At 43.8% G+C, this 12,352-nt stretch overlaps 1 protein-coding gene across 1 annotated transcript in view; it reads left to right on the forward strand.

The window, feature by feature from the left end:
* SNAP91 (synaptosome associated protein 91) overlaps positions 1-11,259 on the forward strand; it is a 201,109-nt gene extending 189,850 nt beyond the window's left edge. Inside the window, exons 29-31 of the mRNA XM_073589658.1 lie at positions 1,054-1,155; positions 1,241-1,337; positions 9,965-11,259. Of these exons, the coding sequence (XP_073445759.1) occupies positions 1,054-1,155; positions 1,241-1,333 (195 nt within the window). The 3' untranslated portion in view covers positions 1,334-1,337; positions 9,965-11,259. The remainder of the gene's footprint in view (positions 1-1,053; positions 1,156-1,240; positions 1,338-9,964) is intronic.
* The last annotated feature ends 1,093 nt before the right edge of the window (positions 11,260-12,352 follow it).

Genomic DNA, 12,352 nt, shown 5'->3' on the forward strand with positions numbered 1-12,352 from the left:
ACCTAACAAAAAAGCCAAGCAAAAAACAAGTGTGGGATTGCACTTTCTTTGCAATTTCACCGCACTTGGAATTTTTTTCCCGTTTTCGAGTACACGATATGGTAAAACCAATGATGTCATTTAAAAGTACAACTCGTCCCACAAAAAATAAGCCCTCACATGGCCATATAAACGGAAAAATAAAAAAGTTATGGCTCTGGAAAGAAGGGGAGGGAAAAATGAAAATGTAAAACCAAAAATACCCCTGGTCATTAAGGGGTTAATGCCGCCATCATGTATGTGGTATACCCGTATGTTTATCATTATGGTACTCATGCTGTGGAAGAAGCTGACTTAAGCTTATGACAATGTCAGGTTGGACTTTATTTCTTGTTTTCCAAGGAAAAAATTTTTATATTGGTAATGAAAATAATATATGGTACATTGCGATTTGCCATAAGACCACTCCTATGTATTATGATGCCTTGGATGTTTTGAAAAAAATAACGCAGGGGCTTTGGAAAGAATTTTTATGGCATTGTTACACTGACTGTGAACCTAAATGTCTAATGACAAATTATTTACGTATTTTGTGTATTGAAACATATACTACTGGGAAAAAACCCACGAGTCTCTTAATAGAATAGCGGTAGACTGTAGAATGCAGATAGTATGTGTTCTAGTAAAATGTTTAAGGCTAATTCACATCTTATTTTACCCTTCTATCCATCAGTGCTTACATCTAAAGCCCTTGAAAATGAGATTTGGTGACTGGGTATTTGATTAGAATTGCGGACTGAATTACTGTGTCCTTTGTCAGTCATTTTTTTTTTTGGCCATACCTATTGAGGTGTGCTTCAAGACATGATTGACAGAGTTTGGAACCCGAGTGGGTGGATACAGATGGACATAATGTCCAACAGAGCACACAGTGACTTCATCATTATGGTCATTGGCTGTGTCAGCGCATATGCCTGAATCCTGTTTCCCAGGATTCGGGCATATCCAACATTTGTTGAATATTGCTAAAGTAAAAAACATTCATACGTTCTTTATTTTTTTTTCATAACCCAGCCTGCATCTGGGACAGGGGTGCCAATAATGCCCCAACAGCCAATGATGTATGGGCAACCTATAAGGCCGTCATTTGGTGGAGCTTCTGCATCTGGTGCCCCGGTAAGATTATGTCCTTAGAACTTTTATGCACTTTGATGTTGAGATACTGTAGGATTACATGGTTGTTTTTTTATTTTACTTACAGCTATCTCCAAGTTTGACGCCTGCTTCACAAAGCCCCAAAAAGCCACCCTCAAAGGATCCATTAGCAGATCTCAACATCAAGGATTTCTTGTAAATGTGTAAGGTAACATAGTTTTGAAGGCTGAAGGAAGACCTTATGTCCATCTAGTTCAGCCTATTTTTAGTGCAGCCGTTCTGCATTGTTGATCCTGGGGAAGGCAAAAAACCCACAGAGTAGAAGCCAATTTTCTCCATAGGGAAAAAAATTCCTTCCCCTAAGCTGGGTCAACCATCTACCTATAATATGTTATTTGTAACCTTCTATACTGTTACTCACAAGAAAAGCATCCATTCCTTTCTTAAATTCATTCAGTGAGTTGGCCATCACCACTTCCTCAGGAAGAGAATTCCAGAGCCTCACTGCTCTTACCATGAAGAACCCTCTTCTATGCTGGTGCAGAAATTGTCTTTCCTCCAAACGAAGAGATTGCCCCCTTGTTCTTGTCACAGTCCTTGGTACAAACAGTTCATTGGAGAGATCTCTGTATTGCCCTCTGATATACTTGTACATATATATTAGGTCTCCCCTAAGTCTTCTCTTTTCTAGAGTAAATAGACCTAATTTTGATAACCTTTCTGGGTATTGTCGTGAACCAACTCCATTTATCATTTTAGTTGCCCGCCTTTGAACCCTTTCAAGTTCAGTAATGTCTTTCTTGAGGACCGGCGTCCAAAATTGCACACAATACTCCAAGTGTGGTCTGACGAGTGATTTGTACAGAGGGAGAATTATGTTTTCATCTCGTGTCCCCAGACCTCTTCTAATGCATCCCATGACCCTATTTGCTTTGGTGGCAGCTGCCTGGCACTGGGCACTCCAATTTAGCTTCTTATTGACTAAGATGCCCAAGTTTTTTTCCATGTCTGATTTCCCCAGCAGTTTCCCATTTAGTAAGTAATTGTAGCATCTGTTTCTCCTTCCCATGTGCATAACCTTACACTTATCTGTGTTAATTGCAAATACTGATATTTTCCCTTCACCCATGAAAGCACCACATGAGAGAGGGATCCGCCCCGCCAGGACAGGAACCTACTGAAACATAAGGGGCGGCACCTCTCCCCCGCTTTAGTTGGGTTCCTGTCCTGGAAAGGAATCCCTCTAACAGCGGCGGTGCCTGTCAGGATGAAAAAGACCCAGGGCCGTCCCGGCGTGTAAAAATGCAGGGCTGGCTTACCTGCGACGCCGGCTGTCGGCAGCTGGTAGCGCAGTCCCCGGGGTTTTCCTCATGCGGGCCCCGGGTTCGTGCGGGCACGATCCGATGTCCTCCCTTCGGAGGTTCCTCCCTGTGCCGCCCTCCCCCTGCGCGCGCGCCCGTTCCTTCCCCTGCATGCAGGGGAAGCCGGGGGCAGAGACCGGCGTCTGACGTGGGAGCGCGACCGCTGACGTCATCTGGACGCGACGGTCATGGCGCCGGGCGCGACGCCGGCCAGGAGAAGCGGCTGGCGGTCGCGGGGGGGAGGGGTAATGAGGGGCTCACTCACCACATAAAAGGAGCAGAAGCGGCTGCAGGGGTGACAATGGCGTCTCAGGAGGATCGCTCACCGTCCCCGTTGTCCCTGCCCCCATCGCAAGCTTCTGGTCGCAAGAGCCGCTCGAGCGGCAAAAGCAGCAGCCGTCCGAGTCACCGATCGAGGGATTCCTCGAGATCAAAAGAGCGCAGAGCGCACGCTCCTTCGCAGCCCCAGAGCCCGGTATTCGTCTTTCCTGGGTGGTGAGTGATCTCCGTGAAAGTTAGACAATAATAGGCCTTCCTATGTCTTTGTTTTGTTTTTTTTTTCCTCTTTAGGGCAAAAAAGCTATAAGCAAAAAGAAAAATAGAGAATGTGCCATATGCCACAGCCCTTTAGCAAAAGACTACCAAAAGGACTTATGTGTCAGCTGTATCCAGCGGACTATGGCTGAAGAGGTGCCGAGCCTGGCAACAAACCTCAAATCGATAATAAAATCTGAGCTACAGGACTCACTTAAAAAATTATTAAAAAAGAAGAGTAAGAGTAGGAGAGCCTCCCCGAGTTCCTCGTCAGGCTGCTCCTCTTCGGAGTATCATGTTGAGCACGGGTCATCTTCATCCTCAGACAGTGATACGGGGGGCAGGCCTTGCTTTCCCGTAGAAGATACGGACGCTCTCCTCAAAGCCATCAGGTCCACTATGGGCCTGCAAGAGGAGAAGGTAGAGAGATCACTGGAGGATGTAATGTTTGGCGGCCTGCAAGAAAGGAAGAAGCGTACCTTTCCGGTCAATGACAAGGTTCAGGCCCTAATCGAGGGAGAATGGAAGAAACCGGAGAAGTCAGGTAGCCTTCACTCCTCTTCAAAGCGAAGATACCCCTTTGAGGCTAAAGACACGGACGTCTGGGACAAGGTCCCAAAGATTGACGCAGCAGTGTCTAGATCTTCCAAGAAGTCGGCCCTGCCCCTGGAGGACTCAGGGGTTTTGAGAGATCCCTTGGATAAAAAAGCGGACTCATACCTAAGGCACACTTGGGAGGCAGCGGCAGGGGGTCTGAAACCGGCAATAGCCGGCACCTGCACAGCCCGGTCATTAATGGTCTGGTTGCAACAACTTGAAGAAAAATTAGCCTCCAAGGTACCAAGAGAGAAAATACTAGGAGAAATGTACTTGCTACACGGAGCTGCTGCTTTCTTGGCTGACACCTCCGCCGACTCAATGAGGTTAACGGCAAGAGCAGCGGGACTATCGAACGCCGCAAGACGGGCGTTATGGCTCAAAGGCTGCCCTGGGGACATTCAATCTAAGGCGAAATTATGCTCGTTACCATGTGATGGGCAGTTCCTGTTTGGGAAAAACCTGGATGACATCCTGGAGAAAGCCGGTGATAAAAAGAAGGGCTTCCCCAGATTCATGGGTGATCAGAGGAGACCGCCCTTTCGGAGGGGAAAGTTCAATCGGGGCCGTCCCCCGGGAGAGCGGAAAAGGTGGGACGACAAGAGGAAAAAGAACCAGGGTTCATGTTTGGGGGAACTACCTCAACCGCCAAAAAATCCCCGCAATGACGTCAGCCCTCCGGTGGGGGGAAGATTGAAGCTCTTTTCTCAAGAATGGGAGAAAATATCGGCCAACAATTGGATTCTGAGCATTATAAAAAATGGCCTAAAAATCCCTTTCTTCCAGCATCCGAGAGCTTCATTTGTGGTAACCCCCGTCAGAAAGGAACCAGGAGAGCAATCAGCCATAGAAACGGAAATTTTAGGACTGTTGGAGAAACAAGTTCTAATAGAGGTCCCAAAAGATCAAGAGAGAAGAGGGTTCTATTCTCCCCTCTTCCTAATAAAAAAAACCAGACCTTTCCTTCAGAACAATAATAAATCTCAAGCGCCTCAATCAATGGATCATAAACCAAACATTCAAAATGGAATCGGTGACTTCAGCCATAAAGCTGTTACACCACAACTGCTTCATGGCCGTAATAGATTTGAAGGATGCCTATTACCACATCCCGATGCACCAAGAGTACCAGAAATACCTGAGGGTAGCCCTATACATCCAGGGCGACCTCAGGCACTTTCAATTTACAGCTCTTCCGTTTGGCATCTCCATAGCGCCAAGGATTTTTACGAAAGTAATAGTGGAAATGTCAGCTTTCCTTCGAATCCACAATGTGATTATGGTGCCTTACTTGGACGATTTTTTGGTCATTGGCAATTCAGAACATCACTGCGCACACCAAGTAGAGAAAATAACAGAATCCCTGCAAAGACTGGGTTGGATGGTAAACTTAAAGAAATCAAAACTTCAACCCCTAAGGAAACAAACATTTCTAGGTTTCGTCTTGGACTCCGACCGTCAAGTTTGTCTCTTGCCAGAGAAAAAACTAGAGAAGGTGAGAGAAATGACCCTTACGGCAATACAGCATCCTCACATGACCCTAAGAAGGGCAATGTCCCTGTTGGGCACGCTAACAGCCTGTATCCCTGCGGTCAACTGGGCACAATTTCATACCCGACAACTGCAGGCGGAAATCTTGTCAGCCCAGAAACGATTGAAAGGACGTTTAGAAGGGAAGCTGGAACTTTCCGAAAAGGGGAAAAACTCTCTCACTTGGTGGCTAGACGGCACAAATTTAGTAGGAGGAACTTTGTGGCACAGGCCCGTGTCCGATGTAATATTGACGGACGCAAGCTCCTCGGGATGGGGGGCACACCTGAGAGAACAAATAGCCCAAGGGTCCTGGGGTCACCTAGAGCAGAAGGCTTCCTCCAACTTAAGAGAGTTAAGAGCGGTAAACAGAGCCTTAGAGGCATTTATTCCCATGTTACAGGGTCAAAACGTCCGAATTATGTCAGACAACAGGGTGGCAGTGGCGTACGTCAACCACCAGGGAGGGACAAGGTCAAACTCCCTAATGGACGAAGCCAAAAGAATCTTTCTCAAAGCGGAACAACATCTAACCTCCCTGACGGCCCTACACATCAAAGGGACAGAAAATGTTCAAGCCGACTTTCTAAGCCGCAACAAGTTAAAACAGGGAGAGTGGGCCTTAAATCATGTAATATTCCAGAGGATAGTACAGTTATGGGGGCAGCCAGTGATCGACCTCTTTGCCACCAAAAACAACCGGCAAGTGAGGAGGTTCTGCTCATTAAACCCAGGGGAAAACCCGTGGGCAGTAGACGCTCTGCAAATCCCGTGGCGGTTCAAACTGAGCTATGCCTTTCCTCCAGTAGCGTTAATCCCGGCAGTGGTAAAGATAAGAGACGAGCAAGCCAGAGTAATCCTCATAGCCCCGTTCTGGCCAAAAAGACCGTGGTTTTCACTACTACAAATGATGTCTCTCTCGGACCCGTGGGTACTGCCAGAAATTCCAGATTTATTAGCTCAGGGGCCGATATTCCACAAACAAGTCAAGGGGTTCCATCTGACGGCGTGGAATTTGAGAGGGCACTTTTGAGAGATAAAGGGTTTTCCCCGGGGTTGGTGACTACTCTAATGAAAAGTAGAAAACCAATAACAACCAATATATATGGCAGGACGTGGAAGAAATTTCTACAATTCCTGGGAAAACCGTTAGGTCAAGAACCCCCAATCGAGTCCATCTTGGAGTTCTTGCAGGCAGGCCTGCAGCTAGGCCTGGCGGTTAATACCCTCAAGGTATAGGTGTCAGCGCTGGGTGCATTATACAATTGCAATATAGCGGCAAACAGATGGGTAGCCAGGTTCATAAAATCTTGCCACAGATCTAGGCCAGTTTCCCTACCAAAAATAGCTCCATGGGATCTAAATCTGGTACTGGAAGCCCTTACGAAGGAGCCGTTTGAACCCATACAGCAGATTTCAACTAAAAATCTCACCCTAAAAACCATCATTTTGGTAGCTCTAACGTCGGCACGTAGAGTTAGTGACTTGCAGGCCCTCTCAGTCAACCCACTATATACCCAGATATACCAGGATAGGGTGGTTATGAGAACAGACCCTGCTTACTTGCCGAAAGTAGTAACTAACTTTCACCGAAACCAAGAAATTGTCCTCCCTTCCTTCTGCGAGAATCCGACAAACCCAGGGGAGGAGAAATTTCATAGCCTAGATGTTAAAAGAACCCTAGTAGAGTATATGTCTATAACCAGACAGTGGAGGAGGTCCCAGTCCCTATTCGTAGCCTTCCAGGGTGCTAGGAAAGGTTATGGAGTGTCAAAGGGGACTATTGCCCGATGGATTAGGGAGGCCATTAGTGTAGCCTATTCAGCTAGTGGCGTCCCGGTTCCTGACGGCATCAAGGCTCATTCCACCAGGGCCGTGGCGACCTCCTGGGCTGAGAAAGCAGAGTTATCAATAGAGCAAATTTGTAAGGCCGCTACCTGGGCCTCACCCTCAACTTTCTTTAGACACTATAGACTAAATCTATCCTCCTCTGCTGACTTGACCTTTGGTAGAAGGGTGCTGCAAGCGGTGGTCCCTCCCTAAGGTGTTCGAAGTCTCCAGAATCTCTCATGTGGTGCTGTCATGGGTGAAGGGAAAACCACCATGGTTACTTACCGGTAGCCGGTTTTTCCGGAACCCATGACAGCACCCGTATATTTCCCCCCCTTTTTTCACTGTTTGGGTGTGCACAATAATCGGGTGTAATTGTGTGATGTGGTGTTGGATAAATATGTAACTAACCGGGAAGTCCTCTCAAATGCTCTGTAATCCAACTGAAGCGGGGGAGAGGTGCCGCCCCTTATGTTTCAGTAGGTTCCTGTCCTGGCGGGGCGGATCCCTCTCATGTGGTGCTGTCATGGGTTACGGAAAAACCGGCTACCGGTAAGTAACCATGGTGGTTTTACTGTGTAAGCCATCCACTAGATCATTAATAAATATATTAAATAGTAGGGGGCCCAATACAGAACCCTGTGGTACCCCACTAGTAACCCTGGCCCAAGCTGAGTATGCCCCATTAATAACCATTCTTTGTTTTCTATCACTAAGCCAGCTACCTACCTATCTACACACATTTTCCCCTAGCCCAAGCTTTCTCATCTTACTTAACAATCTTTTATGTGGGACATTGTCATGCTTTAGAGAAGTCGAGATAAATGACATCCAATGATTCTCCTTGGTCCATTTGAGAGCTTACATCCTCATAGAAGCTGATCAGGTTAGTTTGACAGGAGCGATCCTTCATAAACCCATGTTGATATGGAGTTAAACATTTATTAACATTGAGATATTCCATAATGGTATCCCTTAGAAACCCTTCAAAAATGTTTCCCACAACAGATGTTAAGCTTACCGGCCTATAGTTTCCAGGTTCCCTTTTACACCCCTTTTTGAATATTGGTACCACATTTGCTTGCCGCCAATCAAAAGGAACAGACCCTGTTTCTATAGAGTCTTTAAATATAAGGACTAGAGGCCTGTCTATCACATTACTTAACTCCCTTAATACCTGAGGGTGAATGCCATCAGGGCCTGGTGATTTGTCCATTTTAATCTTACTAAGGCGGTTCTGCACTTCTTCCTGGGTTAGGCAGGTAATACTTAATGGGGAGTTTACATTATCACTCTGCATTTCAACAGGCAAATCCTTTTCCTGTGTGAACACTGTTGAGATAAAAGTATTTAAAACTTTTGCTTTTCCCACATCGCTCTCTGATTTCACCCTCATTGTTCTTTAAAGGGCCGACACCATCAATTTTAATATTTTTACTGTTTATATAATTAATGAATAGTTTGGGGTTTGTTTTACTTTCCTTAGCAATGAGTCTCTCAGTTTCCACTTTTGCTAAATGTATTTGTTTTTTTAACACATTTTATTTTTTTCTCTATAACTTTAACGCTTCTTCATTGCCTTCTTGTTTTAGCTCCCTAAATGCCTTGCTCTTGTTATTTATTGCCCTTTTTACATCCTTATTTAGCCACATTGGTGTTCTCCTGTTCCTAGCCCTTTTATTTCTCTACGGTATGGCTAGCTCGCAGTGGGTGTGTAAAACTGATTTAAATATTTCCCATTTATTTTCTGTGCTCCTATTTTTGAGGACATTGTCCCAATCAATTCGGTGAAGGTCCTCTCTAAGCTGATCAAACTTTGCTTTCCTAAAATTCAGCGTTTTCGTAACCCCCTTCCAGGGCACCTTACTGAAGGACAAGTGGAATTGTATTATATTGTGGTCACTGTTCCCTAGGTGCCCATCCACTCATACTTCTGTTATCCTATCTGGCCGGTTGCTTAAAATTAAGTCCAGAAGGGCTGTCCCTCTAGTTGGGCCCTGCACAAGTTATGACAGATAATTATCCTTGGGTACTGACAGAATTGGTTTCCTTTCTGAGATATGCAGGTTTCAGTTTCCCAGTCTGTCGGGGTAGTTGAAGTCCCCCATAATAATCACCTCATTGTGATTTGCTGCTTTGTCTATTTGTTTCAATAATACATTTTCAGTGGCTTCTGTTATATTTGGTGGCTTATAGCAAACCCCATGAGGATTTTATTACTTTTCTCTCCTTGTATCTCCACCCATAGAGACTCCACCTCTTCATTTCCCTCTTGTATATCTTTTCTTAGTGTGGGCTTTAAAGTGGACTTTATATATAGACAGACTCCCTTTCCTTTTTTTACGATCCCTCCTAAACAAATCATATGCTTGCAAGTTAGCCGCCCAGTCATAGCTGTCGTCTAACCATGTCTCAGTTATTCCTACTATGTCGTATTTTTCCTCATATATTACCAACTCCAGATCTTCAATCTTATTGGTCAGGCTTCTTGCATTGGTCAGCATGCAGGAAATAAGTTTTGCTTCTTTTTTCTTAGCTTATATATATAATTTTTTATTTTTATTTTTTTACTACCTTTTTGCTGTCAGCCCTTACTGGGATTATCAAAGGAAGTAGGAAAAAATACAATAAAGCCCCAGTGGATAATGTTACCAAGGCAAGATAGGAGAGTTTTAGTTAACAAATATTACCACCAATGATTGCTGTAAAATCAAAACCGAGGGAAAGAGGGGTCACTTTAAGTTTGGTGGGTAGGACCAACCATCTGGCAAGCTAGCATTTGCCAATCCCTCTGCTGTTGCCACTGCCAAAAAGCATGGAGCAGCAGTTCCTCATACCAATGGGGACCAGAACCTACAATAGCTGTGCAAATGGAAGCATCACAGTGATTGACCCCTATACATGTATATAACCGGGCGTTAGGTTTAGTAGATGTGTTATAGTCTTAGACGATGTTAATTTGTGTATTTTTCTTCCAGATTCTGTTTTGTGACCTGAATATGTGAGTCTGGAGCCTGTGAAGAACAGATTGCTGCTCAGAGTTTTCTAAGTGAGCCACCAGTACCAAACCCAGTGCTTAGATTTCTCTCATCTGAAACGCGTAGCACAGCTGTGAAAGTAATCATTAGTATTCTGTATTACCCTAGCAGTAACCCACCACTATATATCATATTTTGTTCATTTTTGTGTTTTTGGGTTTCCAGTGTTTTCCATGAGTGGGTGTAACTTCCCCCATGCCTTCTAGTGCTTTTCCTGCCCCTTCCTGATGGGGGCAGAACACCCAACTGTTGTGTGCTGAGCAGTCTGGACAGATGTCTGTGTTTTTTGAACGTTTCAATGTATATAATGTTTGGACATCCCCTGTTTTCTTCTATCAAATATGAAATCTTGTGCGATCACAGCAGAAAACACTCCAATACAACCCGTTGTTTGTGTGTGAGAACTACCCACAGGACTATTAATTGTGTAAAAGGAAACTGTTTTTGTGGTACTTTATATGTTTAAAGTTATTTATAAGTTAATTGAATATGAAAGGAAATCCATCCTCCACGTATATAGTTATGCAAACCTATACAGACAGATCATATCATAAATGCATCATATTTCTTTTGTTGATTTTTAAATATATTGTATATTTTAATTATAATTTTCAGTCTTTGCATCCAAACTAGTCTATTGGTCCGTTTTTCAAAAATGAATCGACGTGTCTCTTCACTGTAGCTGCAGCAAGGCTGCTAGGTCCCATGGAGCATTACAAAAAAATATATATTTTTCTTTAACCTTTAAATTTTATTGTACCTTCATTTTCTTGTTTTTGTTAGCACTTTTTCCTCTGAGTTGACTGTGAGTAGTTTTGTACCACTTGTGACCGAATGTCATGTGAATCAGCAAGCTCCACCCTCTCTTGTACATATTGTGCGCGTTTCATTTTTCGTTCACACATTCATCCCGTTGTGTGCTGACAGCTTTGGCTTAAGGTTTTGGTGAATACAAATGAGGTCACTGTTGATCAGTGTTACAAGTGGCTTGGCAGCTGTTTGTAGAAGTATATTGGATAGGAACGACGTTCACCTGTTGTAAGTCTTTCAATTCAATTATTTATTCGATGGTCGTATCTGAATTTACTGTGGGGATAACATACACTCTAAATGGGGATCAAGTATTTAAAATCAATTTCAAACTGGCTTTCCTTTGTATCATGGTTTAAAGACCCAGTGCATGTATGCCCTGTGAGATGCAATAAACACCTTGAACAGAAGCAAATGCAAACTGCTATTTGAGTCTATTTTTATTTATTTACTTATGGTTATTTAATTGAAATACTTTTATTTTGTGCGCTGTGTGTTTTTATTGACCACACATAATGTTTTGTTTTTTTTTCACTACTTTTATATCTTGCTGACATAAGCTAGGGTCACACAGAGCTTAAAATCTACTTCCTTTTAAGCCCTTAAAATCTCCCACTTCTTTACTTCTCCCTTAATTCTCCATCACTGATCTATTCATCATGGTGCGGCTCAAGGTGTATGGAGTGGGCTCAGGAGCTGAGACTGCGTCATACGGGGCTGATGTTGGCTAAATTAAATGGGTAAGTATCTGTTGGAACTGTAAGACACAGTGTTTTTTGGCACAGGGTGAATATACAGCGTCGAAAACATACACAAAGTGAATAGGGTTTAAAGAAATTTCTTGGCCACTATTCATTTTTTTTTATGCAGCATAAATTGATTTGCGGTGCCTAGATTAAATCTGCAAGATGACCGTTTCTCTTGCTGGTATACTGAAACCTGTGTCTGGAAAATTACTAAAAACACATGTTCCACACACCACTTTATTGATAAAGTTTTGTTAAGTCAAACACCAGGAAATAATAAAAATAAAGTAGGTTTATTAAAACCTGCCGCCAAAAAACAAACTGCAGCGTCAAAAACACAATAAAAATGCATGTAAATCACACTTAAATGCTGCCATCAGACATTTCTGCATTTATCAGCCAATTTAGGTTTCTTGCACTCAAGTGGTGTAGTTGCCAGTGTTCATGTGCACCAACTTCCATCAACCCACCGCAACACGATCGTGGTGGTACATGTTTAAGGCCCCTGTCGCTACCGTCTTGGTAATCCTATGGAGGATTTTCACTATTTACTGTTGTGTTGCATTATAAAGTGTGGCTGGAGTCACACACAACCATTAAAAAATCGGTCCCATTTTAACGGTACGAAATCGCACAAAGAATTATTGGCCAGATATCCGTCTGTCATCCCATTTTCCGGCAAGGAACCAATTTTAATCGCATCTAAGCATCAAATTGACAGCGAATGCCTGATGCCCTATCCTGTAGACCTGGAGAAGTTGTGCGATTTAAT

Source organism: Dendrobates tinctorius, unplaced genomic scaffold, assembly GCF_039654945.1.
Source record: "Dendrobates tinctorius isolate UK_male_01 unplaced genomic scaffold, ASM3965494v1 ptg000111l, whole genome shotgun sequence".
NCBI lineage: Eukaryota > Metazoa > Chordata > Amphibia > Anura > Dendrobatidae > Dendrobates > Dendrobates tinctorius.